Here is a 23,593-nt window from a genome sequence, read left to right as displayed (position 1 = left end):
GGCAGGCACAACAGCAGATACATGAACAACCTGACAAAAGAAGAGTGATACAAGATACAATCATCGCCACCCAGAGCCTCGTGCCCCACCACACCCAGTGACCTAACCGCAGACCCGAAAAGTTTCACTCGCCACCCTGACCGACACCCCTCAGCTCGTGCCCAACTACGCCACGCCCTGCAAGTTTCGCTGATCCCGCTCGAGATTCGCGTTCGTCTTGGTCTTGGCAAAGTGTCGGACGGGGACGCCACTCGCATAGAGCTCGTCCAATTCCTGGTACGTCCGATCTTTGCACTGCTGTCTCAGCTGAATCCGACTGGGTCGAGAGCTGGAGTAGAAGCAGCTTACCTCGGGGAACATGAAGTAGCAAGGGATCCAAAAGAGGAGGGTGAAACCGCCAAAGAGGAGACCAATCTTGGCGCGCCAGCCGGCATATTGCGGGGAAAGCATCAGGGGGACGGTATAGCTCTGCATAGTGTAAGCGGTGGCGGGACATAGTTTTAGTAGGCGGAATTGACATACGAAAAGAATGCCGGATAGGGTCTGCATGCCAGTGGCGACAGCGGCGGACTTGGCACGCAGGCGAGGAGAAGAGACCTCGACGAGCGCGGTCCACCCTGGTGGTTCAGCTGATACTCACAGCCGGCTAACCCGTACACAAGCTCACCGATAGGTGCGAGCGAGAGAGCGTAGATGAACGTCCAGACGCAAAAGAGGGTGATGAGCGCCGATCCGACCGCCGGGGTAGATGGCAAGAAGCCCATGCCGCCAATAAGGAAGTTGAGGACTGCCAGCAGAAGAGGGCCGACGAGGACGAGCGTGCGCCGACCCACCCGCTCGACAAAGTAGAAGGCGAGGAAGAGGCCGCCCAACTGTACGACGGTCTGACTCGTTTTCCCGACGAATGGATCAGCTAATCCGGCGATCCCAATCAGTCAGCCCAGGCATCGTCTGACAACTCCAGGGGAGTACTCACTGGAAGAAGTAGGTAGTCTGACCATAGACGAGGGGTACTCCGACAAAGTTTTGGAAAGTGAAAGGAAGGGTAGCGGCGATGACTCGGCGGAAGTTTGCCCAGCGGAACAAGGCGACCCAGTCAGAATCGCCAGTGAGCGCTGCGAGACGCGCCGACGCCTCCATCTCTTGCTGGATGACCGAGTACTCGTATTCGACATCGTAGCCCTCGACGTTGCCGACAAGGCGCTTGAGTGCGCGTTTGCCCTTGTCGTGCTTGCCCATCCGGCACAGCCAGGCTGAAGATTAGCGTGAGATGCGGGGCTTGCATGGGAGGAGAGGCTCACGAGGTGACTCGGGTATGTAGGCAATGACAGCCGCAAAGATACCAAAGATGACGAACCTAGAGATCAGTATCACCATATGGCAAGAGGTTGTTGGGGACTTACTGGGAATACAGCGCATTCTTATACGCGAGAGGCTGCGTCTGTATGTGTCAGCTGTCAGCTGTGGTGCGATCGAGTCTTGATAGGTGTGTAGTCACTCACCACAAATAGGATCTGCAGACCCATAGCGATGAAGAATTGGCCCAGAGCGAAAGAAACGGCGAAAGCACCGAGCATAGCACCTCGTATTTGCGTGATCGCGATCTCGGAGAGGTAGGTCATGACCCCCGACCCGAGGAATCCTTGCGCAGCGCCGCTCATCAGTCGGCCAGCAAGCCAGCCTTTCCACTCGGTGGCAGTGATCTCGGCGATGATGGCCTGTATTGTTAGCCCGGGGACTGGGTCCGTGGGACCAAAAGGTACTTACGCCCAGCATGAAGACGAGCAAGCAGCACAGGGAGACGCGTCGACCGAATCTGTCTGCGATGAAGGGCGAGATGCATTGGAAGCAGAACTGGGAGACGTAGACGAAGCCTGATGGTCAGCTCAGGGCGGGAGTAGGATCGGGAGGCGCACATACCGGACCAGAGCGAGACGTGGAGGGCATCAAGGGCGAGAACGCCTTGGGCGGACCGAACGGTCCCAAACTGGTTGATAAAGCCTGTCCGAGTCAGCCTGGACATTGCAGAGCGGAAGGACGGAAGACGCCCACCCTGATTGGCAATGATATTGCCAGCAGCCGAGAGGCAGAATCCAGCGTATAGCCCACCGAGCGACACCCCGGCGCCGGTGAGACTGAGGCGCCAGAACGTCCGAAGGATGTCCTTCTTGGAGTGGTCGGCAAACTTGGAGCGGAGAAGAGTGGGCTCCGCGATTTGCTTGAGGTCCGCGTCTGCGTCTTCGACAAACACGTCAGCGGGCTTCTCGCCCGTCACGGGTACTTGGATAGCGGGGTTGCTCGTCATGTTTGAGCTGTGCGAGGTGAGTAGAGGCTGGGATTGACCTCGACTAAAAGGGATGGAATGGGCTGTCTGTACCTAGTCCTGGCACTTGTTGATTGTATGCGCGCGCGCTTCAGCCAGTCATGTGTCGCCGCGTGTGGTATGGCTGCGGGCTGAGGCGCTGAGGGAAGTACGGCGGAGCACGGCGCGGAGTCGGACCTGTCAACAAGGCCAGAGGGTATTGCAGACGCGGAGCCGGCTGCCGAACTCGGAGCAGCAAGTTGGAGATATCGCATCGTTCTCGGGGCGAAGCGTTCTTTCTCCCGTGCAGGTGGCGCCCTGTGAGAGTGGTGTACCGCGAGCGGCGAGCTTGATTGTATCTGTGTGTCGGCGCGGCGAAGACGGGATGCATGCACAAATGCAATGTGACCTGCCGGGCGAGCCGAGTCTCGCTGGGTCAGCTCTGGTCAGCTGACGTAGCTGCTGACGTGCAAATGGGATCGGCGCAATTTCGGGCCAAGTGAATCCGAACTCCGAAGGCCAAGCTGCCCCATCCTAGGGTATATCCGAGGTGGGGAAGTTGCCGAAGCGGGCCGAAGCTGCCTCGAGCGACCGGTAGCGACCGAGATAGTCCACCGTCCAATTGCTCGCTGAGGCTAGCCTCGTCTCTGCATCAACCTCGTACACGCCTAAATCTTTAGACACGATCCACCACGCCAGCCTCATCAGCTTGTGCAGTACACCTGGATCACATCGCGCGTTGCCCGTCATGCCCTTCCGCAACCCCATTCTCCCCGGCTTCAATCCGGACCCCAGCATCATCTGCGTCGGGTCCGACTACTTCCTCGTCACCTCCTCTTTCGAGTACTTCCCTGGTATTCCGGTCTACACCAGCAAGGACCTCATCAACTGGAGACGGATCGGTCATGTCCTCACGGGACCGTCTCAGCTCAATATGCGGACTTGCCCTGGTAGCGGTGGGATCTACGCGCCGACGCTGAGGTACCATGAGGGGAGATTCTACGTAACTGTCACTGCTGTTCACAAGCGACAACCAGTGAGTACACTGTGCCTCCTCTAGCAGACTTTAGCTGATCATATCGCAGGATATGGTACCCCCTCGCGGGTTCCACGTGTCTACCAACGACATTTTTGACCAGTCCTCATGGTCTGATCCGGTCTACCATGATGTGCTGGGAATCGACCAAGACGTGAGCAAGCATCAGCTAGTCTCGTACACAGCTGACGATACAGCTATTCTGGGACGACGACGGTACCGTCTACCTCTCCTACGCCGTCAGCGAGTTCTCCCCCTCCTTCCACATGTACACCAACACCTGCAAGATCGACCTCGCTACCGGCCGGCGCAAATCCCCCGTCAAGACCATCATGACCTGGGCGCACGACAATCATGTCGCCGAGGGCCCGCACATGCTCAAAAAGGACGGCGCGTACTACCTCATCACCGCCAACGGGGGTACCGAGATCAATCACCAAGAATGGGTGTATCGGAGCGAACATGGCCCCTTCGGACCATGGGTGGCAGGGCCTGAGGGGACGGTCAACCCTCTCGTCCACAATGGGAAACACAGGGAGGTGCAGCAGACGGGACATATGGACCTGGTCGAAGGGGTAGGAGGGGAGTGGTGGGCGGTCTGTCTGGGAGTGCGGCCCGTCTGGCGCGAGGGAGAGAGCGAGCTGTCTCACTTAGGGCGAGAGACGTTCTTGGCGCCTGTAGAGTGGAAGGAGGGATGGCCAATCGTCAACCAGCGGAAACCGATCTCGATCCTCGGTATCGGCGGCAAAAGCGACCCACCCCGGATATCGAAATCTTTCGAGGAGAAGTATGACTTTTCGCCCGGGATGGATATGGGTCTGGCGGGATGGTACAACCTCCGGACACCGCTCAAGGTCGAGCACGACCTCACGATACGGCCCGGCTCGCTCGCGCTCCTCGGCGGTCCATACGGTCTTCACGTCGACGAAAGTATCACAGCTTTCTTCCAGAAGCAGACTTCGTTCGAGGGGGAGTATCGGGTATCTATCGACTATCCTGATGCGGAGGAGGGGCACGAGGCGGGTGCGATGATCTGGTGGAGTAGGGGCGCGTACGTCAGCCTGGGGATCAGGGGTACCGCTGAGGGCAGAGAGATAGTCTTCAAGTCTGAGCCAGATGTAAGCACCTATGGTTATAGTGTTACTCGGGCTGACAATGCAGATCGACCAGATCACCCCCATCCCAGCGGGAGAAGTCCATGTCCGGATCGTCACCACCGCTCTCCACTACACCTTCTACGCTGCCGTCGGATCCGCGCCCGAGAGCCTCATCGGTCGCTTTGACAGCGGAAGGCTTATCCGACCTACAACCCCGCCATCTATCATGACTGGTACCCACTTTGGCCTATATGCGGTAGGTGCAAACAAGATTGGGTCGATGACGCCGGCGTTCTTCTCCGGAGCTAGCTGGAGGGGGACGAGAGCGGGAGGTATCTGAACCATTCATGCGAGTATTTGTAGCCAGGATACATAGCAAGGCGATCGGACCTTTAGCCTGGACAGACTTCTAGTTGCTACCGCACAGTCCTTCTGCGGCGTCTCTGCGACATCTCTGCGCAGGTCATGAAGTGCCACTTTCGTTTGAGGAATGAGGAGTTTCGCTGAAAGCTGGTTCCGGGGGCGCTGGCCCGTCGTCTCAGACCGAGAGCAGACTTTGGAGCAGAAAGAGCTGTTTTGGATCTTTACACTTCCGCTTTGCCTCGAGTCCCATTCCTTGACCCCAGCGCTACATCTTCTTCTGGCCGCCGGTCAGCGTAGAGCTTCCGTCGTGTCCTCAAACCCGAAACAAGCGCAAGATTACGCGCTCTTCATCCGTTCCGAATGTCCACCTCGGCATCAGCTGAAGCCGGACCATCGCGCCGCACCCCTATACGATCGCTACGTCAGCCTGCGCTCCTCAATATCGCAACACGGAACGATGCAGGCGGACTGGAGCCTCCGAGCCACAGCGATGCTGTCGCGCTGAGACTGGCGATGGACAAGAAGGTCCAATGGAGGCGGAAAGGAGAGAGGTGGATGGACAGGCTATGCGAGGGGACTGTTGGGAGTGATGAGTTCAAGAGAGGTGTGAGTCGAGTGCCTTGTCTTTGAATTGAATTCAAAAGTTGCCCCAGACTGACCACTTAGGCCAAATATCTCGAACATCACCAATACGTTGAGACTCTACACGAGCGGCACCTCAACTCTCTCTGCTCCTATCCGCTTTGCTCCAACGGGCCGGCTGCGCCCTACACCTCCAAGCCCCGCTGGAGCATCTCGGCGAAACGGAGAGAAATCAAGGAGAAGGAAGGAAACGAGGAAGAGGGGTTCTGCTCTAGAGCCTGCAAGGTACGGAGCGGGTATGTGGAGGAGCAAATGAGGGAGGGTGCGGGACTCAGGGGAGACAAGTGGAGGGTGGAGCTGCTGGAGGAGATACAAGCGATCAAGACCAAAGGCGGAGGACCAGACAAGGGGCAGGCTTCGCTTGCCACATCGCGGACCTCAGACGGGAGTGGAGGATCAGCCAACGGAGGGACCAGCAGGACCACCTCCTCGCCAAGTGAGCACCCGACGGGCGCAGATTATCCTCCTGCGGCGACGACCCCTTCCCAGCCGGTGTCAGCACCTCCAGCTTCAGCTGCGCCTCTCGCCACTACTTTACCCTCGGAGACCCAGCGCCCATCCAGGAGACCGCCACCCAAGGTCGCACCACCAGCCCCTACCCATCCCCCACAGCCCCAATCGAAGCTGGATGACCTCCTCGCTAACCTCACCATCGTCGAGCGCCCTACCCTGCCCCCACCTACTGAGGCAGGTTCTACTTCCACATCATCTGCCGCAGCTACACCACCTCCTCCCCCCGCAAACAAGGTATCCAAGCCCTCAGCAGCCTCGGCACGCGCTTCATCCTCCCTCATCGCCACCCCTGTCAAGCTCGCCACTACGCTCATATCAGCCTCTCGCCTCGCCGGGCCCGTGCCGCAGCTGGAGGCAGACACGGACGAGGAGTCAGATATTAGCGACTGGGAGGTGGAAATGGATGGCTTCAATGGGCTGGGCGAGGAGGAGAAGAGGCTGTTCGAGGAGATGAGGGAAGCGAGGGAGTTGGCGGACAAGGAGGCGGAGGGATAAGGGCATGTATCCCGGTTCCGATGTTATAGCTGCTTTTCTTTTGGGGATGTTCTATGGTATCCTTTGCACTCATTGTGAGCTCCGCTTCCCACGTTGGCTGCTCGATACGACGAGCGATGGACGCTAGCCTGACCTTGACCATCCGCCACACTCGGAAGACAGCTATCGGATCAGTTTCGGCCGATGACGTAAAAGTGGACCGGCAGAAGCCTAAGCGGCGGCGATTCCCGCCTGCTTACTGCACCTTATCTGATAATCAATTTTCGCCCTAAAAGGCAAGAAGGCCTCGCCCTCCCGCCCTCATCCCCTTCGTGCTTCGCTTCATACCTTTACCTGTCCACTGACTACTCCGCTATGAACACCCTCAGCCACAACGGCCAGCCAGGAGGCTACGAGCACGATGCATACCACGGGAAATCTCGCGATCTGGAACATGGATCGCCCGAGAAGGACGCCTATCACGGCCCAGGCCCCGCCGATCCCTACGCACACGGGCCTGATGGCAAGCCCATCGTTTACGAAGACGAGATGAGGATAGCTGGTGAGTTCTCACACTCTGGTGAGAGGGACAGAATCTGATATACAGGTGTCAAACGGATCGAGGCCATTTCGGCGCAGCTTGGACCGAAAGCCCGCGCACTCGTCTTCCTCGGATGCTTTTTCCTTGCTTATGGGTACGGTCTTGATGGAGTGAGTATACCCAATTCCGTGAATATCTCTGATCTAATTACTGACGCCCAGAATATCCGTTACAACTACCAGTCTATCGCTACTGCCGAGTACTCACAGCATTCGCTACTGACAACCGTCAACGTAATCAGAGCCATCGTTGGCGCAGTAGGACAGGTGAGGCCGCTCGGAACATTCGTGATTGGAGGATGAGGCTGACTTGGCAGCCCACTGCAGCCAAGATTGCCGATGTCTTTGGCCGTCTGGAGCTCCTGCTCGTCTCGATTGTCTTTTACGTCGTCGGGACTATCGTTGAGGCCACAGCCAGCGGGCCTGGCTTCATCGAAGCCTTCTCGGCAGGTGCCGTTCTCTATCAGGTTGGCTACACCATGGCGATCCTCTTGTGAGTCAATCTTGTCCTCCATCTTCCAGCAAGTGACCGACAGCATTCATACCTGCTCCTCGGAATTACATTTGCTTGCTCATGCTGACTATGCAGGGTGGAGGTCATGATCGCCGACATGTCCTCGCTCCGCACTCGTCTTTTCTTCTCCTTCGTCCCCAATATGCCCTTCCTCATCAACACTTGGGTATCTGGAGACGTCTTTGCCGCTGTTCTCCTCGTCACCACCTGGCGATGGGGTATCGGGATGTGGGCTATCATCTACCCAAGTAAGATCGACCTGATCACTCCTCTCATCTTAGGCTAATGTTCAGTCTCGTGTCTCACCCTCGTCGGCGTCCTGTCCTACGCCCAAATCAAAGCTCGCCGGGCGGGCGCGCTCGCCGACTACCGCTCGCCCTTCCAGACTCAGGGTATGCGCGTCTTCTCCACCCTCTTTTGGCAGCTTGACGTCGTCGGTATCCTCCTCATGATCATCGCCTTTGGGTTCTTCCTCACTCCCTTCACCCTCGCCGGTGGCGCCTCGTCCAGCTGGGGAGAGGCCAAGATCATCGCCCCCCTTGTGGTCGGGTTGGCATTCTTCCCCATCTTTGTCATCTGGGAGCTCAAATGCCGCTACCCGCTTCTGCCTTTCCACGTGAGTTTCTTTTCCTGAATAAAAGCACAAGGGCATTGAAGCTCATGCTACTAGCTTCTCAGAGACAGAGGCGTCTGGGCCGGCTTCGGTATCGCTTGCACCTTGAACACCGGTAAGTCCACCTCGAGTATGCCGAGTAGGGGACACAGCTGATGGGTCAGCCTGGTACATGCAGGGCGCCTTCCTCTTCCCCGTCCTCCAGGTCGCCTTTGGTCAATCCAACCTTTCCGCCACCCGTATCGGTTCCATCTTCACATTTGCCAGTACCCTCACCGGTATCATCCTCGGCATCATCGTCATGCGCGTCCGCCGCCTGAAAGGCTTCATCGTCTTTGGCTGCTGCCTCTTCGCCGTCGGCTTTGGTCTCTTGATCCGCTACCGAACCGGTGCGAACCCATCCGACATCTCCGGACTGATCGGCGGCGAGGTCGTCATTGGTATTGCTGTCGGCATGTTCTCGTACCCTACTTTGGCCAGCGTACAGTCCAGGACAAAGCATGAGCGTAAGTCATCCACTCGCTGTCTACCGTGGAAGTCTCAGCCGACACCTCAGATGTGGCGGTCGTAACTGGTCTCTACCTCGCCTGCTACAACATCGGGAACGCTCTCGGTAACACCATCTCCGGCGCCGTCTGGTCCAACCGCATGCCCGTCGAGCTCAGCCAGAACCTCACCAACCAGACTCTGGCCGCTAGCACCTATGCCAACCCGTACGGTATCCTTCTCACTTACCCGTTCGGTACGCCCGAGCGAGCCGGCATGCTCGTCGCTTACGGCAACGTCCAGCGGATCTTGGCCAGTAAGCTATACAACTGAGTAAGATGGGAATGTAGCTGATGAGCAGTCATCGGTGTTTGCCTCTGCGTGCCGCTCGTATGCTTCTCGCTGCTGCTTCGTGATCCCACTCTCGGGACCGAGCAGTCTCTGGCCAATGCCGAGTCGGAGGAGCTGAGGCAGGAGGAGAAGTCGAGGGGGTGGTTCAGCTGGCGCTAGTGGTCTAAACATTGGCGAGTGTTGGGCGTGTTGGGCGTGGTCGCAAAGAGCGCCAAGCACATGTCATTCTGTGGTCTATAATCTATCTGATGCAGCCCTTACTACCTACCCATTATATACCGCTTTCACTTTGAATCATCTTCATGCGGCGTTCTGCTCAGCCCGCACCTGCTCCGCGGTTTTCTTGAGAAATATCGCAGTCAACAGTCTATCAGGATCCGTAGGTGTAGGTTGTAAGAAGAGTGGTCTATTTTCCTGTATATTCAGCCACTGACCCCATCAAATAGCGTCAGTGCTGGAGCGACAAAAGCTTACACGGAACTGGGTATACCCTCTGGCCTTGTACCAAGCCACCGACACGCCCGGCTTTGTCTTGTCCTCTTCTCGCCAAAAGTGCGTCTCGTCCCATATTGTCAGGTACGCCGTTGTATCCAGTGTGAGGCTCTTGGCTCCCATTTCGAGCACCGCCACGCGCTCGAGGAGATCTATGGCGGCCGTTCCGATCTTCTTGCCTTGATATCTGTGCGCGATGAACAGGGAGGCTGGCGGTGTCAGCACTCTATACCCGGTCAGTCCCAGCAGTTGTGGGACCCGCTCTTACTGCCGCCTCCTCTTGTGCGGACTGACCTAGATGGACCACGCCCGTTTCTCTGTTGGCCAACTCCAGATCATCCGGCTGGTGCATATACCAACACCCCATCCCGACGTCCCTTACGACCCCATCTAGCTCCGCCATAAACACACAGAATATCCGGTCGGGATCAGACCAGTTCCGCTGTAGTGCCGCAGAGCCCCAGCCGCACTCTTCACGATAGGCGATGAGGAGGGGGAAGTCGGCATCTTGGGCGAGACGATATGTTACGGGCGGGGCTGTCGCTGGCATCTCAAGCAGAGACTCGCGGGTGCTTCGGTGTAGTTCTGATCAAATGATTATAGGGGTCTGAAGGGCCTGGGTCTGTCCACACTGCCAGATGCGTGTATGATGTATAGTTCTAGCTACAGCTAGTTCTTGGCTAGTTCAGACTTTTTTGACCCTCATGCTGCTCGGACATCGGCCACCGGGCAGACCCGATGGTTGACATCATCTCGGCCGATTGGCGCAAGTGGCTGTGGTCGCCCTTCGAAAGTTACGAGCATGCCACTCATACGTGCATGAGGAGCGGACCTTCGCGCTCAGCGCTGTTGTAGGCCGACTGGGATATTCTCACGAGATGTAGTCATGCTGGTTGGACTGAGCTGGCTGGGAGCCGAAGGTCCTCCGGACGGCCGGGTAATAACGGCATCAGGTTCCAGGCACGGCCATCGAGCGCTATGCTGTTGTCTCGACCAGCTTGCTCCATTATCGTCCATACATCTCTCCCGCCATCCTTATTTTCAGTACAACTCGTACTCTGAAATGACAGCTCACACTTACACGACCCTCGTTCTCGGCTTCGAAGTCTCCCCGGACGTAAAGTCCAAGCTGGACAAGACCTTCCATACGGTCCACTATCACCCCGATGGGTCTATCCCAGACAAGGCATGGCGCGAGTCAGACGTGTGCTTTGCGATGCCGAATGGGCTACCTGATACGCTCAAGCTGGAGCAGGTGCCGAATTTGCATTTGGTACAGATCTTGTCTGGTAGGCTCGCTCGTCAGCGGTGGAAAGGGGGAGGAGGTGAGAGGCAGGTACTGACTCGCCGTAGCTGGGGCGAACAAGGTGCTGGAGGGAGAGTTCTTCAAAAATGAGAAGGCATGGAAGCAGATCAGCGTATCTACAGCATCAGGTCAGCGCCTCCTCATACTGTGTGACCGAGCCGGAGCTGAAAGACCAGGTATCCACGTCTACAGCATCCCGCAGTACATCATCGGGCAAGCTATCAGCTGTACGTCGTGTCCCTTGTCGCCCCTGCCCCGCGCAGGCGCGGTAGCTCATCAGATGACTTACGAGCAGTGTATATGAACCTCCACCAGCAACACTGGTTACTCCGCGTTCGTGATCCTCTTCCACAACTGACCGCCCGCTGACCACTCAGAGCCGGAACAAATGGGCTACCAAGCCAGACGTCGAGCTCAAGACTGCCCCTGGGACACCGACGAACTTCATCTCGCTCCGTGGGAAGACGGCCGGTATGCTGGTGAGTTGCGTCCCAGCCTGACTCCCCTATTCACCCGTCAGGGGCCGCCAAAGCTGACGAGGTAGGGGTATGGTCATATTGCGAGGGAAGCGGCACGGCTCTTCCAGGCACACGGTGTTAATGTGATCGCTGCGAACACGAGAGGAGAGAAGAGCAAGGATACTGGAGTGAGTACAAACCCTTTTCAACCTGCTTGAGCGATGTCGATCTCGCAGTTCATTGTTCCCGGAACTGGAGACAAGAACGGTGAGCTGCTTGCATGCTTTTCGACTCGGGGTGGGAGAAGGGCTGATCGAGATAGGCTCCATCCCCTCAGCGTATTACTCTACCTCAGACGAGAAGTCATTCGACGAGTTCTTGAGTAAGACGGACATCTTAGTTGCGAGTCTGCCGAGCACACCTCAGACTCAGTACCTTTTGAAGTCGAAACACTTCAGTGAGTACAGTTCCAATCGCCCGGTATTCTTCCGCCAGACAGCTGACCGGTGGCAGAGGCACTGCGGGAGAACGCAATCTTCATCAATGTAGGCAGAGGAGATCTCGTCTCATCGGGTAAGCCTCCACTCCCAGCCCGCTACTTCGTGTTCGGTCTTCTTTAGAACCAGCTGACAGGGCAGACGTCCTCCTCGAAGCCCTTGATGCCTCACCACCCCATATCCTCGCCGTCGGAATCGACGTGACTGACCCCGAGCCTCTTCCTGACGGACACCCCCTCTTCACCCACCCCCGAGCTCTCATCACCCCACATACGTCCGGAGACTTTGCGGGGTACGTGGACGCGGCGACGGAGTTGCTCGTGGCGAATGTGGAGCAGCTGCGGAAGGGTGGCGTGGCTTTCAACAAGGTCGATCCTGCTCGGGGATATTAGCCCTTGTCAGTGTCTACGTTGGGATGCTTGGTGCACTATCGACGACTTGCAGGCGAAGTTGACCAATGTGATGTGCTGAATGGGCGGGGTGGATTGATGCTAGAATGTATAGACATGCATGTTGTCATTTCTTGGTTGATTTGATGATGTTCCTGTCCGTCGTCCGTAACGTGTTCTTCCGTTACGAGTGCGGCGCAAGACCCTTCGGTGCGGGCAATGTGGGCTCGCCGCTGGCAGTCTGAGGCGTCAGCTGTAGTACTCCCATTGACCAGGTCTGAGAGGCTATGTTCTACTTACAACGTAGCACGCGTGCAGACCACCATCCACCAAGAAGTCCGTTCCGTTGATGTAGCTCGAGTCGTCAGATGCCACTACGATAGTCAGCGACGGACACTCGTGTTAGACCTCATAGCTGGACTTACAGAATACGACAGCCTTGGCCTGCTCGACGGCCTCGCCGAATCGGCCCATCGGGTTGTGGACCAGCCGCCTGTTGAGCAGCTCGGGGGTGTTGAGGTAGTCCATGAGGAGGGGGGTACGGATAGGGCCGCTTATGAATCAGCTAATTGCTCGGGCTCCTGGACAGGAAGCTCTCCAGTAATAGACGTACGGGCATAGAGCGTTGAACCTGATGCCTTCCCGACCGTGAACCATAGCCAATTCACGGGTCATAGCAAGTACAGCGCCCTTGGAGGCCGTGTCTATTTCTGTCAGCTTGCGGCGCAGAGGCTACGAGCTACCGTATAACTTACAGGCAAGCTGAGGAGTGGCGGCGCCCATGATAGCCACAAAAGAAGCGACGTTGATGATGGATCCGCCGGCTGAGAGACCCTTCTCCTCATCTGCCTTGTTCTGGATAGATCAGCTGATGTCTATACTCGCCCTAGGACAGGCGAAGAAGCACCTGCAGACTCACCTGACGCATAGCCAACACTGCGTGCTTGCAGCCGTACCAGACACCCTTGACATTGATCGCCTGGGTCAAGTCCCAGACCTTCTCCTCGGTGTTGATCGCGTCGTCATCGCTGAGTAGTCAGCTTTCGGTCATGGCTACACCAGAGGTCAGCAGCGTTGAGCTCACGCAGAGTGCATGATCCCAGCATTGTTGAACTAGGTAATCAGCTGCTGCTCATTACCCACGTCACGCCAGCTCACCAGAACATCCAACCTTCCCCACTTCTCCACTGCTCTGTCCACCATCGCCTTGACGTCCGCTTCCTTGCTCACATCGCACTTGACGCTGTCGACCTCTGCGTCGGGGAACTGGGATCGAAGAATCTCAGCCGCTTTGGCGACGGACGTCCCGTTGATGTCTGAGAGGAGGACCCGAGCTCCCTCAGCTGCGAACTGGAGTCCGGTCTCGAGACCTATACCACTGCAGAATCAGCTTCAATAGGCATCCTGAGAGTAAGAGTAATCTCCAGCTGCAGCAGAGTGGCGGCAAGCTCAAGGAGGTATCAACTTACCCTCCACCGCCAGTGATGATGCAGACCTATCTTGATCAGCTACTCTCGAGACTCTGGGCGGGGATAGAGCGGGAGCGTACTTTGTTGTTGAGACGAAGACGACCGGGCATTCTGTACGGGATATGCTAGGGGTGCTGTTGAAGCTGTAGAAGAAGGTGTGTCTCGAAGGTATGGTTGAATGAGAAGCTCGAGCTTATTTCAGATTCCTTATCGCGCGATTCGAAGCGAGTCGGGAAGGGCACGTGACCTTAAGAACGGCAAATGCCGGGCTGAGGAATGAGGATCGTCCATGCCAAGCTTGGGGTATATATAGACGCTCCATATCGTTGCGGCGACAGTAGCCAGCTTGGTATCTCTGCCTAAGACGAATGAGAAGTTGCCAGGAGGGTGAGGAGGGCATGCAAAGTACTGACATGATCATTCCTACGATAATCGCCGAGATCAGCGGACAGCGATCAGCGATGTTTCAGACTCGGCCTCGGGCTCGGCGATGTTCGAGGCTACGCACGATTCCGATAATTTGCCGTGCTCGTTACCGCAAAGCGTATGGCTCTGTCAGCCTTTTCCTCCAGCCTACGTTCGCGATGACCGCTCTACTGACGTACTGACCAGCAACGACGCCCAAACGCTTAGAGCCACTCTGTAGGCGCGGCCGTTTCAAGTGACGTCATGACGTCATGACGTTCCTCGACCGCCGGCAACGTAAAAGTGGCGTGTTTCAGACCCACGTCGACTGGAACTGTAACGTAAGACCGCGTTGCGATCTCGATCTCATCTTTTGTCAGCCCAGAGCCCAATGCACCGATGGAAAAAGGACGAGCCACATAAGTATTCGCTCGATTCCCCTTGTGTCCCACATCCCCACTCACACATACTCACACGCGATGAAGGACACTCTCCGAGACTCGGTATGTCCCCTTTTGTGTCTTCGTTGAACTAGAGCTGATAAAGCAGTTCGTCGGTCAAATCCTGCACGCCGCTTCAGGTGGCAAGATCCTCCCTTACGCAGAGGAACGCCCTGGCTTCGAGGTGCCCGAGAAGTACAAGAAGCGAGACCCAAACGAGAAGAACCCCAAGCGCTTCCCCAATGAGGACCCCGACGAGCACGGTCTGAGCGAGGCTGCGCGGAACGTCCGACGCGAACATCTGCAGGAGAGGCGGTCAAGGGGGAGTGAGGAGACCGTCACTGGGTCTGGGTCCGGGGTGGACCGCGAGAACTCTGGTCAGGGCGAGGGAGGAGGGGAAGGAGAGGAGGACGAGGTCGAGAAGGCCAAGAAGGACGCGATCATTGTCGATTGGTATGGGGATGATGATCCCGAGAACCCCCTGAACTGGTACGTCTCTCTCGCCTCCTACTCTGGAATAAAAGCTGATTTTCCAGGAAGCTCTCCAAGAAGTGCGGTGTCACCGCCATGATCATGCTCATGACCTCCTCCGTCTACATGGGCAGTTCCATCTGGACACCCGGTATCCAGGACGCCATGCAGTACTTTGGTCTCGGACAAGTCACCGTCACCCTCGGCCTGTCCCTCTTCGTGGTCGGTTACGCCGTCGGTCCTCTCTTCCTCTCGCCCATCACTGAGATTCCGCACATCGGACGTACCTTGCCCTACATCGTCTGCCTCTTCCTCTTCACCGTCCTCCAGGTTCCCACCGCGCTGGTCACCAACTTTGCCGGCTTTGCGATCCTCCGTTTCCTTGCTGGTTTCGTCGGATCGCCGCCTCTTGCCACTGGAGGTGAGCTTTTCCATCAATACTTGATGAACAAGAGCTGATGTATCAGGTGCCAGTATCCAAGACATGTACACCCCTCACAAGGTGCCCTACGCCATGGGTCTCTGGGGTCTTTCGGCCGCCTCTGCGCCCGCCCTCGCCCCCATCGTCGCATCTTTCGCGGTTGAGGCTAAGGGATGGCGATGGGCATTCTACGAGATGCTCTGGCTCTCTGGTGGATCGCTCGCCATCTTGCTCTTCCTCTTGCCTGAGGTGAGTACATCTACCATCATCCCTACTCCCTTCTCAGTTTCTCTGCTGACTTCTAAGACGTCTGGCCCGACCATCCTCCTCCGTCGCGCCCAGCGTCTGCGTAAGCTCACCGGAAACGACAAGATCAAGTCCGAGTCCGAAGTCGAGACACAGCATATGTCGGTCAATGAGATCGCCAAGATGTCGCTCCTCAAGCCATTCACCATGATCTTCAAGGAGCCCATCGTCCTCGCTATCAACCTTTACATTGGTCTCATCTACGGTATGTCGCTTCACTTCATCTAATCGAGTACAGTCGCTGACATCCAGCTATCCTGTACTCGTACTTCGAGTCGTTCCCCCTCGTTTACGGACCCACCGGGTACGGTTTCTCCCTGGGCGTCTCGACCCTGCCTTTCCTCGCTCTTCTTGTTGGCGCCTTGATCAGTTACTCGGTCTACGCAGTATGGAACCGGTTAGTCCTTTCTTTCTTCCCTGAGAAAGTGAGTCACACAAGCTGACAGTCAACAGAGTCTACTTTGAGCCCAAGTTCCACAAGCTCGAAGGCCGCGTCAAGCCCGAGATGCGATTGCCCATGTCGATGGTCGGCGCGTTCTGCTTCCCTGTATGTCTCATCTCTTGCTTCCTCATCTGATTTATGGCTGACGTACAGATTTGTCTCTTCTGGTTCGCATGGACCTCGAACCGCACGCACTGGATCTCGCCCGTCATTGCCTCTGGCTTCTTCGGTCTTGGCACGACATGGATGTTCATGTATGTCTACTCTCCGCCTCTGACAGATTGTCGATGCTGACGAGACAGGCCCTTCTTGACATACCTCCCCCACGCCTACCCTACCTCGGCCGCTTCCGTGCTGGCCTCGAATGACTTTGTGCGGTCCATGATGGGTGCGGGTATGCCCCTCGCCTCCGTCCCGCTCTTCCACAACATCGGTATCGCATGGGGAAACACCATGCTCGGATGTTTGACCGTCCTCTTCATTCCCATCCCGTAAGTACACCCTTCATCGGCACAGTCAACCATCAAGCAGTCAGCTGACAATCAGGTTCATCCTTTACAAGAAGGGCGCATGGCTTCGCGAGCGCAGTCCCAACGCGCTCAAGGACAAGCAGATCGAGGAGCAAGAGGCGGATCCCGCGGCTCAGCCGGAAAAGTTCAAGAACAAGAGCTAGATCTAAAGCTCGAACGATCTCTAGCTCTACCTCGTCAACTTCTCCGAATCCCCCATCTCCTTCCCGCCATGCCGCCTAGATGTTTCGCGAATACAATCTTATAATACCTCATCTGAGCTGTAGCACTAGTCTGTCTGATAGACCTGTATGCATCTATCCCATGTTGATGAAGCTACTAGCTAGACGAGGACTTTGCTGACGCAATGCTGACTGCTGATCGTCGCGGAGACACATACACAACCTTGTCCCAGACTCTCGCGATAGCCCTGATGGCGGACGGAGTGGACGCCACTCCGCTATTCGGGCCCGAAATTTCGGTTCGAAAGGAGTCTTGGCGCGGGGTCACCTAACTCTAAGCTAGTTGGGATCTGGAACTGATCTGATCTGCCCAGCAGCAGCACACCCAGTCCGCTTTTCGAGCCCATGATAAGGCGGCTCCTCTAGTGCGAAGTCATGCATGGACGACAAGGAAAGCAAGCTCGTCGGCGTCTCGTTCATCAAGCTAGCTATCTATTCAGGGTGAGACATAGATGTTCGTTGATCGTGATCAGAGTGGGAGCACCTGTACATGCTCGAGCGTACCAGATCTCTCGTAATGTGCAGATCTCTCCCGCTCGCGGGTTTCACTATGGTTGTTGCGACCATCATTTGACCGTGTATCCAAGGGAGTGGGACTCGGGAAGGTAATAAGGTTGGTACACTCAAGTCTGCTCGCTTCCGACACCTCACTCAGGAAACGAGTAAGTATAGGTACAGCCGCGGCTGGGCGGGATCCGAGCGAGGGATCCTTTCGACTAATTGAATTCAGATCTGTGTTTGCTGATTACTGCTCGACTTCCGTTCATGAAGAGCGACTTGAACGCTCGAGAACCGCTTCCTTCCCTCGTCCATCCAGCTAACATGCTCACCTTCATATTGATAGCGATCCTTCCCGTCGTTCTGGCGGGTACATGCGCCAATATCCCTCCCCCTCTATATGATGGGAGTACCCCTTTTAAGTACTGCGAGTTCCGTTTTGCGCACGACCGTCTCAACTGCGCGTGAGTACCATACGCGCAACTGTGAGACGATTAGGAAAGTAGCTGACCTCTCAACAGCTACCAAGCAGTGCGCGCTGATGCGGCCTGTACCTACAATGTGGTAAGTTCTCTTTCTCTCGTTAAAACGTTGATCCCTGGTCCGATACGCGCCGCTGACGCGACACAGCCTGATGGCTCATTTGCTGGACGAATCGCCTTCTACCCCAGCCAAACGTACGCTTTCGACCCAAATTACGGCGCCGATATCTGTCCCGGCTCGGTCAGATTCTTCGAGGGCACGCCCGGTCCGCAGACTGTCTGCTTCGACGACCCGTTCTCCTTCTCTGCCAGCTCCACAACTTCTACTCCTTCCACTACCACACCAACCAGTACTGAGCCCACCCCGACCCCGACCCCTACCCCACCTTGCTTTGCGCTCGACGTCCTCAACACCGCCTGCGGGGACTTTAGCGGCAAAGTTACCGCCATCGTCGGTGGTATCTGCACGATAGCGCAAGACATCAACGGCAGAGGCGCCATTCTTGCTGGCCTCACCACCGCCATGAGCTTCCTCGCTGGGAAGGCCAAGGGGGACTATTCCGACTTTCAACTGTCGACGTCGTTACAGGTCGCTGGGCTCGTCATTGGTCGCATCGCTGCTGCCTTCATCACAAAGTACCCTCCTGTCCTAGCCACTCTGGTGGCCATTGAGGGTGCTTGTCAATTTCGTAAGCTGGTAGATACAGCTGGTACGGTGGACGTGGCGTGTAACTACGCGACCGGGAAATTCTACGGTAGGTTCATCCAATTCGTCGTCCGATAATCGTGCACCATAGCTGATCCTCAAGAGGCATACGGCGCCGATGTCGGTACCAAGTGTCCCCAGAAGCGTGACGTGTTTGCCGAATTGATAGGTGACTTGCAGAGTCCGAGGCTGCGGTAAGTTCTATCCGCCATCTATTGTCGCTTCAACTCCAAGCTGATTCGACTCCAGATCACGTCAATCCGTAGACACTGAAGACCCCAACTACAACTTCTGCACCGATGCACTGGCAACCATCGAGCCCCTCTGCCAGGTGACCGAGTATGCCAGTACGTGCGCCAACGACCTAGCTGTACTCAAAGCGGAGTCGATACCGGGAGTGACGGCCGACCTTACATCGCCCTTGGAAACGCTCTGCACCGACCTCTCTCCGTTCGGTCAGGCAAAACAAGAGTTGTGTGGGGAAAGTAAGTGTCCCAACTTGCTACTGTCGTTCAGGTGTACGGGCACTGGCTGACGTGGCAGTTCTGCAAGCCATTCGGGACTTTGAGCCATGTAGGTCAGACCTGACAAACCCTCATTATGCTGAACCGATCGACAGTCTGTACTCGCGCCTTCATTAATGAGATTGCCATCGGCTACGACGCCCGCACCACCGACCCGGACCCGGACACTCCCCCAGCTACACCCTCCAAACGATCCATCAAGCGAGACTCTGGCTCACCCAAGTCCAACGCTCCTGGCTCTCTTCCACCTCCAGCATACACCGACTTGCGCTGCGTCGCCCCTCTGGTCCCCTGCGCTCCATTCGGGGACATCGATATCTGGACGTGCACCAATGTGAGTCCGTCCACTTGACATATGAGTATGTGAATGGAGCTGACGATACAGCTCCAAACTTCCATCGACTCCTGCGGCGCCTGTCACCGAGCATGCGAGCTAGAGAGCGACAGCGCATTCGACGTCAGCTGCGTCGATGGCGGGTGTGTCGCTCGGAACTTTACGCGCGTCGTCAGACCCGCTCCGGCTCGACAGGCACCCAAGTACGGCGTCAAGGCGATCATCTCCGAGCTTTCCAGGCGGCTGAAGGGGCAATGGGGTCGATGGGTAGGGATCTAGTCTATCTGATTGAGCGAGATCGATATCTTTCAGCAATATAATGGTAGTTTCGTCGTGGTGCTAGTTTTCCGGGTTATTTAGTGAGCTTCAGTATGGATGATGTTAATAGCGCTGTCGAATGTAATCTGGAAGCAGTCGCTGCACGCCCAGCTCAGTCAGTGACAACGCAGAAGAACACGCCTATAGTCTATAGATGACCGGTGCCTCTGGCAGCGACTCTGCCACTCTGAAGCTCTGAAGGCTGGATGACGTGGCATTCCCGGTAACATCCCTCCACATACCTCCGCACTCAGCGTGCAGTGACAGAGCTCAACGACCTTACAGCTCACCCTCTACCAAGCTCACCTAAATCAGCTTCGCCGCCTATCATAAGCAAGATGCGTCTCTCCGCAGCGCTCGCTTTCCTTCCGCTACTCTTCGCACGCGAAGCACCAGCGTCTCTAGGTATAAAACAGGGCAAGCTGTCCTTGTCGTCCCCGGACGGACTAAGCGATGCGTCCTACACGTGAGCTCGCCCCCTCCCTTTCTGCTGCAGGACAGGTATAGTGCATGAGCTGACCGACTAGTCTGGATCCATTGCAGCCCCTTCCGCCCTTGACGCTCGCGGAGCAAACGACACTCAAGCTATCATTCACCGTCATCGATGCCTCCACCGGTGCCGGGGTGATACCGGACCAAGCGCACCTCTTGTTTGAGGACACGACGGGCGATGAGAGTCGGGACGTCACGGTTTCAGTGGGCGTAAAGTCGTCCGGAAGGGCTTCATTCACCCTGGTAAGCTTCCCTGCTCTTGTTGACCTGTCCAAGCGGAAAGAAGCTAATAACATAGAATACCGCCAAGCTCCCCGCAGCCCTCATCCACACACGCGGTACTTCCAACCTCACCCTCTTCCTCTCTTCCCTCGCTTCCCCTCCGCTCCGACCCCTCGCATACCCTCTTACTGCCCTCACTCTCTCTCCCTCCCTGCTCAAGCCGCTCAACCGGAGGAGACATGACTTGCCCCCCCGTGCGGGCGAACCGGCCTTCGCACCGCAGGAGGAACTGGCACATACTTTCAAGAAGGAAGAGAAGAGCGTCGGAGTCATCATCAGTCTCCTTGGGCTAGGGATCACTTTGACGCCGTGGGTTGTGCTTTTGGGCCTGGTACGTTTCGTTCTCCTCCAGTCCAGTCAATTTCATACCGCGCGATGGTCAGCTGTCAAGGCGGAGATTACTCTTCAAAGGCCTCAGCTGATATCCCAGATCTCGTCCATCCGACCTCAAACAAATCCATCCGCCCTCTCATCCACCTCCTCCCTGTTCTTCATCAGCCTCATCGCCCTCGAAATCCTTATTGGCGTCTACTGGGTCGGGCTCAAGCTGTATCAGCTCTTACCGGCCTTTATTGGCCTGGCGGGGGTGAGCGCGTATCTGGGCAAGGTGGCGATGTCGGGTCTGAGGGAGAAGCGGTTGAAGGGGCAATAGATAAGAAGAGGGAATGCATCGTTAAGGTAGAGCTTGGGATCAGGGGTGAGGGACGAGGGGCGAGGGACGAAGGAGCTGGGCTCGATACTGACGTGCGGACACTGATAACAGTGAAAGCGAGCACTAACAATCTCGTCACTGTATCCGCTCATGACCAGTCCTACGTTTTCCCTGACAGTCCAGCCTCGCCTCATCTATCGTCATGTCAAATCCCCTCCATTGGGAAGCGGTCCGGCAATACTGCTCGAGCGTCATACGCCCTTCGGACTGTAACGCCTCGTTACTGCTGAGATAAATGTGCGCAAGTTGATTCGGTACAGAGACGATCTCGGTCTGTTGAGCGTTGGGGTAGTCGCCAAGGAGTTTCAGACTCAAGCCCCATTCGCCAGTGCTCGGCGATATCTGAGTCGGAGTCGGTGCAATCGCGATGGCCACAGAGCTGGTCGCCGATGAGGAGGACTCCTGGCGTGCGCTTGGGGTCGTGAGCCATGCATAGAGCGTTGATAGCATGAAAGCGAGGGGTGGAGGGGACGGTATCAGTGAGCTTGCTGTGGTGTCCGAGGGGTGGTCACTTCTCAGGTCGAGGTACGTTTCGAAAGACGAGTGATGTAGAGAGTGAGGCTACCACGAGACTTTCAGTACCAGGATAAGGAGATGAAGGGATGTAGAGTTTGGATATGGCCATGATAAAGGATGGCGCTACCCGTCCAAATGGTACGCGAGAACGTTCGTGATCGACTCATCAGGTCTGATCTTTGCGAGCACTTCGCCATCCTCACTATATCCAGTAGAAATGATAAAGGGTCGCGTAGCCAAGGCAAGACATGATCTACATATCTATCCTGAGCTATCGTGCTATGCTGTAGTCGTTATCGTATTGTCCGTGATGCAATGCACACTCCCCCCCTTCAACCCCTTGCTTTGCCCTTCCCGAGGCCCGTTGCCCCTTCTCCCGCTCTCCCCTTCTCCTCCTCTACCCCATTCCGCTAACCGATACTTATGCAGCAACAACAGCCGCACCAATCATCGCCAGCACCATCCCCATAACCCCACCGACCTCCAACTTGCCCGCAGCAGCCTTCGAGCTGGACGCCGCGGCATTCGCCGAGCTGACGCTTGCCGAGGCGGACCGTGAGCTGGAGCTCGAGCTGGTTGTCGAGGACGCCGAAGAGGAGGAGGACGAGATGGGCGGCGGGACGGTAGCAAAAGTAGAGGAAGAGAGGACGACGGGTACGCCGCCTGATGCGACGCCGGCGGCTGCGGATGCGGAGGGGGAGGTGGAGTTGGAGGATGGCATAGAGGCTGCCCCGGAGCCGCCAACGACGGCGCCGATACCCCATTGAACGGGACCCTGGGCGGGGGTGTAGGTCGTGCTGTTCGTAGGAGGGGTGGTGGTTCCGTCAGCGGAGGCGATGGTGAACCGGGTGGTCCACTGCGCGGAGGAGGGGTCGCCGGTACGGGTGCTAAGTTGTCAGCTTGGGCGCAGCGAAGAGGGTGGCGTAGGAGCAGATCCACAGACAGCGGCTGGTGGACGTGTGATGAAGGAACGGGTGTCGTCAACGCACAATTGGAGGAAGTAGATCTTGGAGGTAGGCGAGACATTGGGCACAGTCCAGCTGTGCGATGTGTCCTTTGTACCGTCGATTCCGGTCGAGAGGGTGGAGAGGGGGATCATCTGCAAGTCAGCGCGGTCCCAATAGAAAGGACGCCTATGATGCGCAGCATGTAGCCAGGTCGTGGTAAGCTGAGAATCGTTCCAACGCGTGCAGGGTCATGCTTTTCCGCCCGGCCGCTCAAATGCCCACCTCAGCCGTCCGGCTGACCCCCAAGCCCCTGCTTCCGAACCCCCACATGAACCAATATCTGGCGGACTCCCTCCATCCGCCATGATCAGACCTCGTATTCATCATCGCAGCCTAGTCCATCCTCTCCAAGTCCAAGTCCAAGTCCAGGTCTAACCTCCGTCCGAGCTCAAACCCAAACCTTAGCTCGACTGACCTGCAAATTATCCCCAGTCATAAGCTGGACCGTCATGTCCGTCCACGTCCCCGTTGTATCCGCCGCCCACAGCGCATTCATCTGTCCGCCCACTCGCACGACAGTGGCGGATTCGGGCGATGTGGGGGTCACGGCGGCGCGTGCGGCCGAGGCGGAGAGGAGAGCAATCAGGGCGGTGAGGGCGAACATTTTTGGCTGGTTGTTTCGAGTAATATGGTGTGGTGTAAAGATTGTGTGCTGTCGAGTAAGGATTGTGGGTCGTAAGATGTCAAAGTCAAAGATGAAGTATAGAGGCGATGCACACTGCTTGCATTGCTTTTCCTTTGCCTGCCTCCTCTTCCCCTGAACCGAACCCAACCCATCGCCATGCCGTCACCTGCAAACAAACTCAAAACACGTCTCAGGGTGTGGCGCGTCGACGTTCGTGTTTCACCTCAGTCACCATCACCGGGTTGTTCTCGTTCGACAG

At 56.7% G+C, this 23,593-nt stretch overlaps 11 protein-coding genes across 11 annotated transcripts; 7 read left to right on the top strand and 4 right to left on the bottom strand.

Annotated features, from left to right (window-relative positions):
- Positions 1 to 165: 165 nt before the first annotated feature.
- MKK02DRAFT_23233 (general substrate transporter) lies at positions 166 to 2,305 on the bottom strand (the record flags this gene model as incomplete). The annotated part of the gene is given in 11 exon segments (XM_053086693.1): positions 166 to 294; positions 349 to 468; positions 523 to 617; positions 668 to 913; positions 957 to 958; positions 977 to 1,253; positions 1,302 to 1,398; positions 1,506 to 1,718; positions 1,768 to 1,874; positions 1,921 to 2,001; positions 2,053 to 2,305. The coding sequence occupies 11 exon segments, from the start codon at positions 2,303 to 2,305 to the stop codon at positions 166 to 168; spliced, it is 1,620 nt and encodes a 539-aa protein (XP_052948206.1).
- Positions 2,306 to 3,050: 745 nt separating this feature from the next.
- MKK02DRAFT_42819 (glycosyl hydrolase) lies at positions 3,051 to 4,775 on the top strand (the record flags this gene model as incomplete). The annotated part of the gene is made up of 4 exons (XM_053092175.1): positions 3,051 to 3,338; positions 3,388 to 3,492; positions 3,536 to 4,456; positions 4,500 to 4,775. 4 exons carry the CDS (start codon positions 3,051 to 3,053, stop codon positions 4,773 to 4,775), a joined length of 1,590 nt encoding a protein of 529 aa, XP_052948205.1.
- Positions 4,776 to 5,158: 383 nt separating this feature from the next.
- On the top strand, positions 5,159 to 6,448 carry MKK02DRAFT_42818 (uncharacterized protein; the record flags this gene model as incomplete). Its single annotated transcript, XM_053092174.1, has 2 exons — positions 5,159 to 5,404; positions 5,465 to 6,448. 2 exons carry the CDS (start codon positions 5,159 to 5,161, stop codon positions 6,446 to 6,448), a joined length of 1,230 nt encoding a protein of 409 aa, XP_052948204.1.
- A 354-nt stretch (positions 6,449 to 6,802) lies between these two features.
- Positions 6,803 to 9,150, top strand: MKK02DRAFT_42817 (siderochrome-iron transporter-like protein Sit1; the record flags this gene model as incomplete). Its single annotated transcript, XM_053092173.1, has 10 exons — positions 6,803 to 6,989; positions 7,035 to 7,138; positions 7,190 to 7,294; positions 7,345 to 7,520; positions 7,617 to 7,789; positions 7,835 to 8,157; positions 8,212 to 8,269; positions 8,319 to 8,660; positions 8,711 to 8,956; positions 9,002 to 9,150. The coding sequence occupies 10 exons, from the start codon at positions 6,803 to 6,805 to the stop codon at positions 9,148 to 9,150; spliced, it is 1,863 nt and encodes a 620-aa protein (XP_052948203.1).
- A 141-nt stretch (positions 9,151 to 9,291) lies between these two features.
- Positions 9,292 to 10,033, bottom strand: MKK02DRAFT_42816 (uncharacterized protein; the record flags this gene model as incomplete). Its single annotated transcript, XM_053092172.1, has 3 exons — positions 9,292 to 9,405; positions 9,466 to 9,692; positions 9,778 to 10,033. The coding sequence occupies 3 exons, from the start codon at positions 10,031 to 10,033 to the stop codon at positions 9,292 to 9,294; spliced, it is 597 nt and encodes a 198-aa protein (XP_052948202.1).
- Positions 10,034 to 10,546: 513 nt separating this feature from the next.
- On the top strand, positions 10,547 to 12,136 carry MKK02DRAFT_23314 (D-isomer specific 2-hydroxyacid dehydrogenase; the record flags this gene model as incomplete). Its single annotated transcript, XM_053086710.1, has 10 exons — positions 10,547 to 10,772; positions 10,837 to 10,917; positions 10,966 to 11,016; positions 11,085 to 11,122; positions 11,167 to 11,268; positions 11,334 to 11,435; positions 11,484 to 11,514; positions 11,570 to 11,704; positions 11,761 to 11,820; positions 11,886 to 12,136. 10 exons carry the CDS (start codon positions 10,547 to 10,549, stop codon positions 12,134 to 12,136), a joined length of 1,077 nt encoding a protein of 358 aa, XP_052948201.1.
- A 181-nt stretch (positions 12,137 to 12,317) lies between these two features.
- Positions 12,318 to 13,712, bottom strand: MKK02DRAFT_42814 (uncharacterized protein; the record flags this gene model as incomplete). The annotated part of the gene is made up of 10 exons (XM_053092171.1): positions 12,318 to 12,374; positions 12,434 to 12,507; positions 12,559 to 12,686; positions 12,747 to 12,837; positions 12,889 to 12,988; positions 13,053 to 13,161; positions 13,218 to 13,246; positions 13,292 to 13,511; positions 13,603 to 13,628; positions 13,683 to 13,712. 10 exons carry the CDS (start codon positions 13,710 to 13,712, stop codon positions 12,318 to 12,320), a joined length of 864 nt encoding a protein of 287 aa, XP_052948200.1.
- Positions 13,713 to 14,486: 774 nt separating this feature from the next.
- On the top strand, positions 14,487 to 16,760 carry MKK02DRAFT_36164 (multidrug resistance protein-like protein; the record flags this gene model as incomplete). The annotated part of the gene is made up of 10 exons (XM_053089360.1): positions 14,487 to 14,510; positions 14,557 to 14,936; positions 14,984 to 15,339; positions 15,386 to 15,588; positions 15,646 to 15,850; positions 15,898 to 16,042; positions 16,099 to 16,192; positions 16,241 to 16,341; positions 16,390 to 16,578; positions 16,634 to 16,760. The coding sequence occupies 10 exons, from the start codon at positions 14,487 to 14,489 to the stop codon at positions 16,758 to 16,760; spliced, it is 1,824 nt and encodes a 607-aa protein (XP_052948199.1).
- Positions 16,761 to 17,660: 900 nt separating this feature from the next.
- On the top strand, positions 17,661 to 19,661 carry MKK02DRAFT_31859 (uncharacterized protein; the record flags this gene model as incomplete). The annotated part of the gene is made up of 7 exons (XM_053088388.1): positions 17,661 to 17,800; positions 17,858 to 18,573; positions 18,628 to 18,718; positions 18,774 to 19,009; positions 19,068 to 19,097; positions 19,144 to 19,382; positions 19,434 to 19,661. The coding sequence occupies 7 exons, from the start codon at positions 17,661 to 17,663 to the stop codon at positions 19,659 to 19,661; spliced, it is 1,680 nt and encodes a 559-aa protein (XP_052948198.1).
- A 377-nt stretch (positions 19,662 to 20,038) lies between these two features.
- MKK02DRAFT_42811 (uncharacterized protein) lies at positions 20,039 to 21,126 on the top strand (the record flags this gene model as incomplete). Its single annotated transcript, XM_053092170.1, has 4 exons — positions 20,039 to 20,166; positions 20,228 to 20,435; positions 20,491 to 20,805; positions 20,905 to 21,126. 4 exons carry the CDS (start codon positions 20,039 to 20,041, stop codon positions 21,124 to 21,126), a joined length of 873 nt encoding a protein of 290 aa, XP_052948197.1.
- A 997-nt stretch (positions 21,127 to 22,123) lies between these two features.
- MKK02DRAFT_42810 (uncharacterized protein) lies at positions 22,124 to 23,313 on the bottom strand (the record flags this gene model as incomplete). Its single annotated transcript, XM_053092169.1, has 3 exons — positions 22,124 to 22,589; positions 22,692 to 22,801; positions 23,125 to 23,313. The coding sequence occupies 3 exons, from the start codon at positions 23,311 to 23,313 to the stop codon at positions 22,124 to 22,126; spliced, it is 765 nt and encodes a 254-aa protein (XP_052948196.1).
- Between the last annotated feature and the right edge of the window lie 280 nt (positions 23,314 to 23,593).

Source organism: Dioszegia hungarica, assembly GCF_025882075.1.
Source record: "Dioszegia hungarica strain PDD-24b-2 chromosome Unknown MKK02contig_6, whole genome shotgun sequence".
Lineage (NCBI taxonomy): Eukaryota > Fungi > Basidiomycota > Tremellomycetes > Tremellales > Bulleribasidiaceae > Dioszegia > Dioszegia hungarica.
Note: the sequence above shows the minus strand (reverse complement) of the source record. Positions and strands in the feature narration are given on the sequence as shown.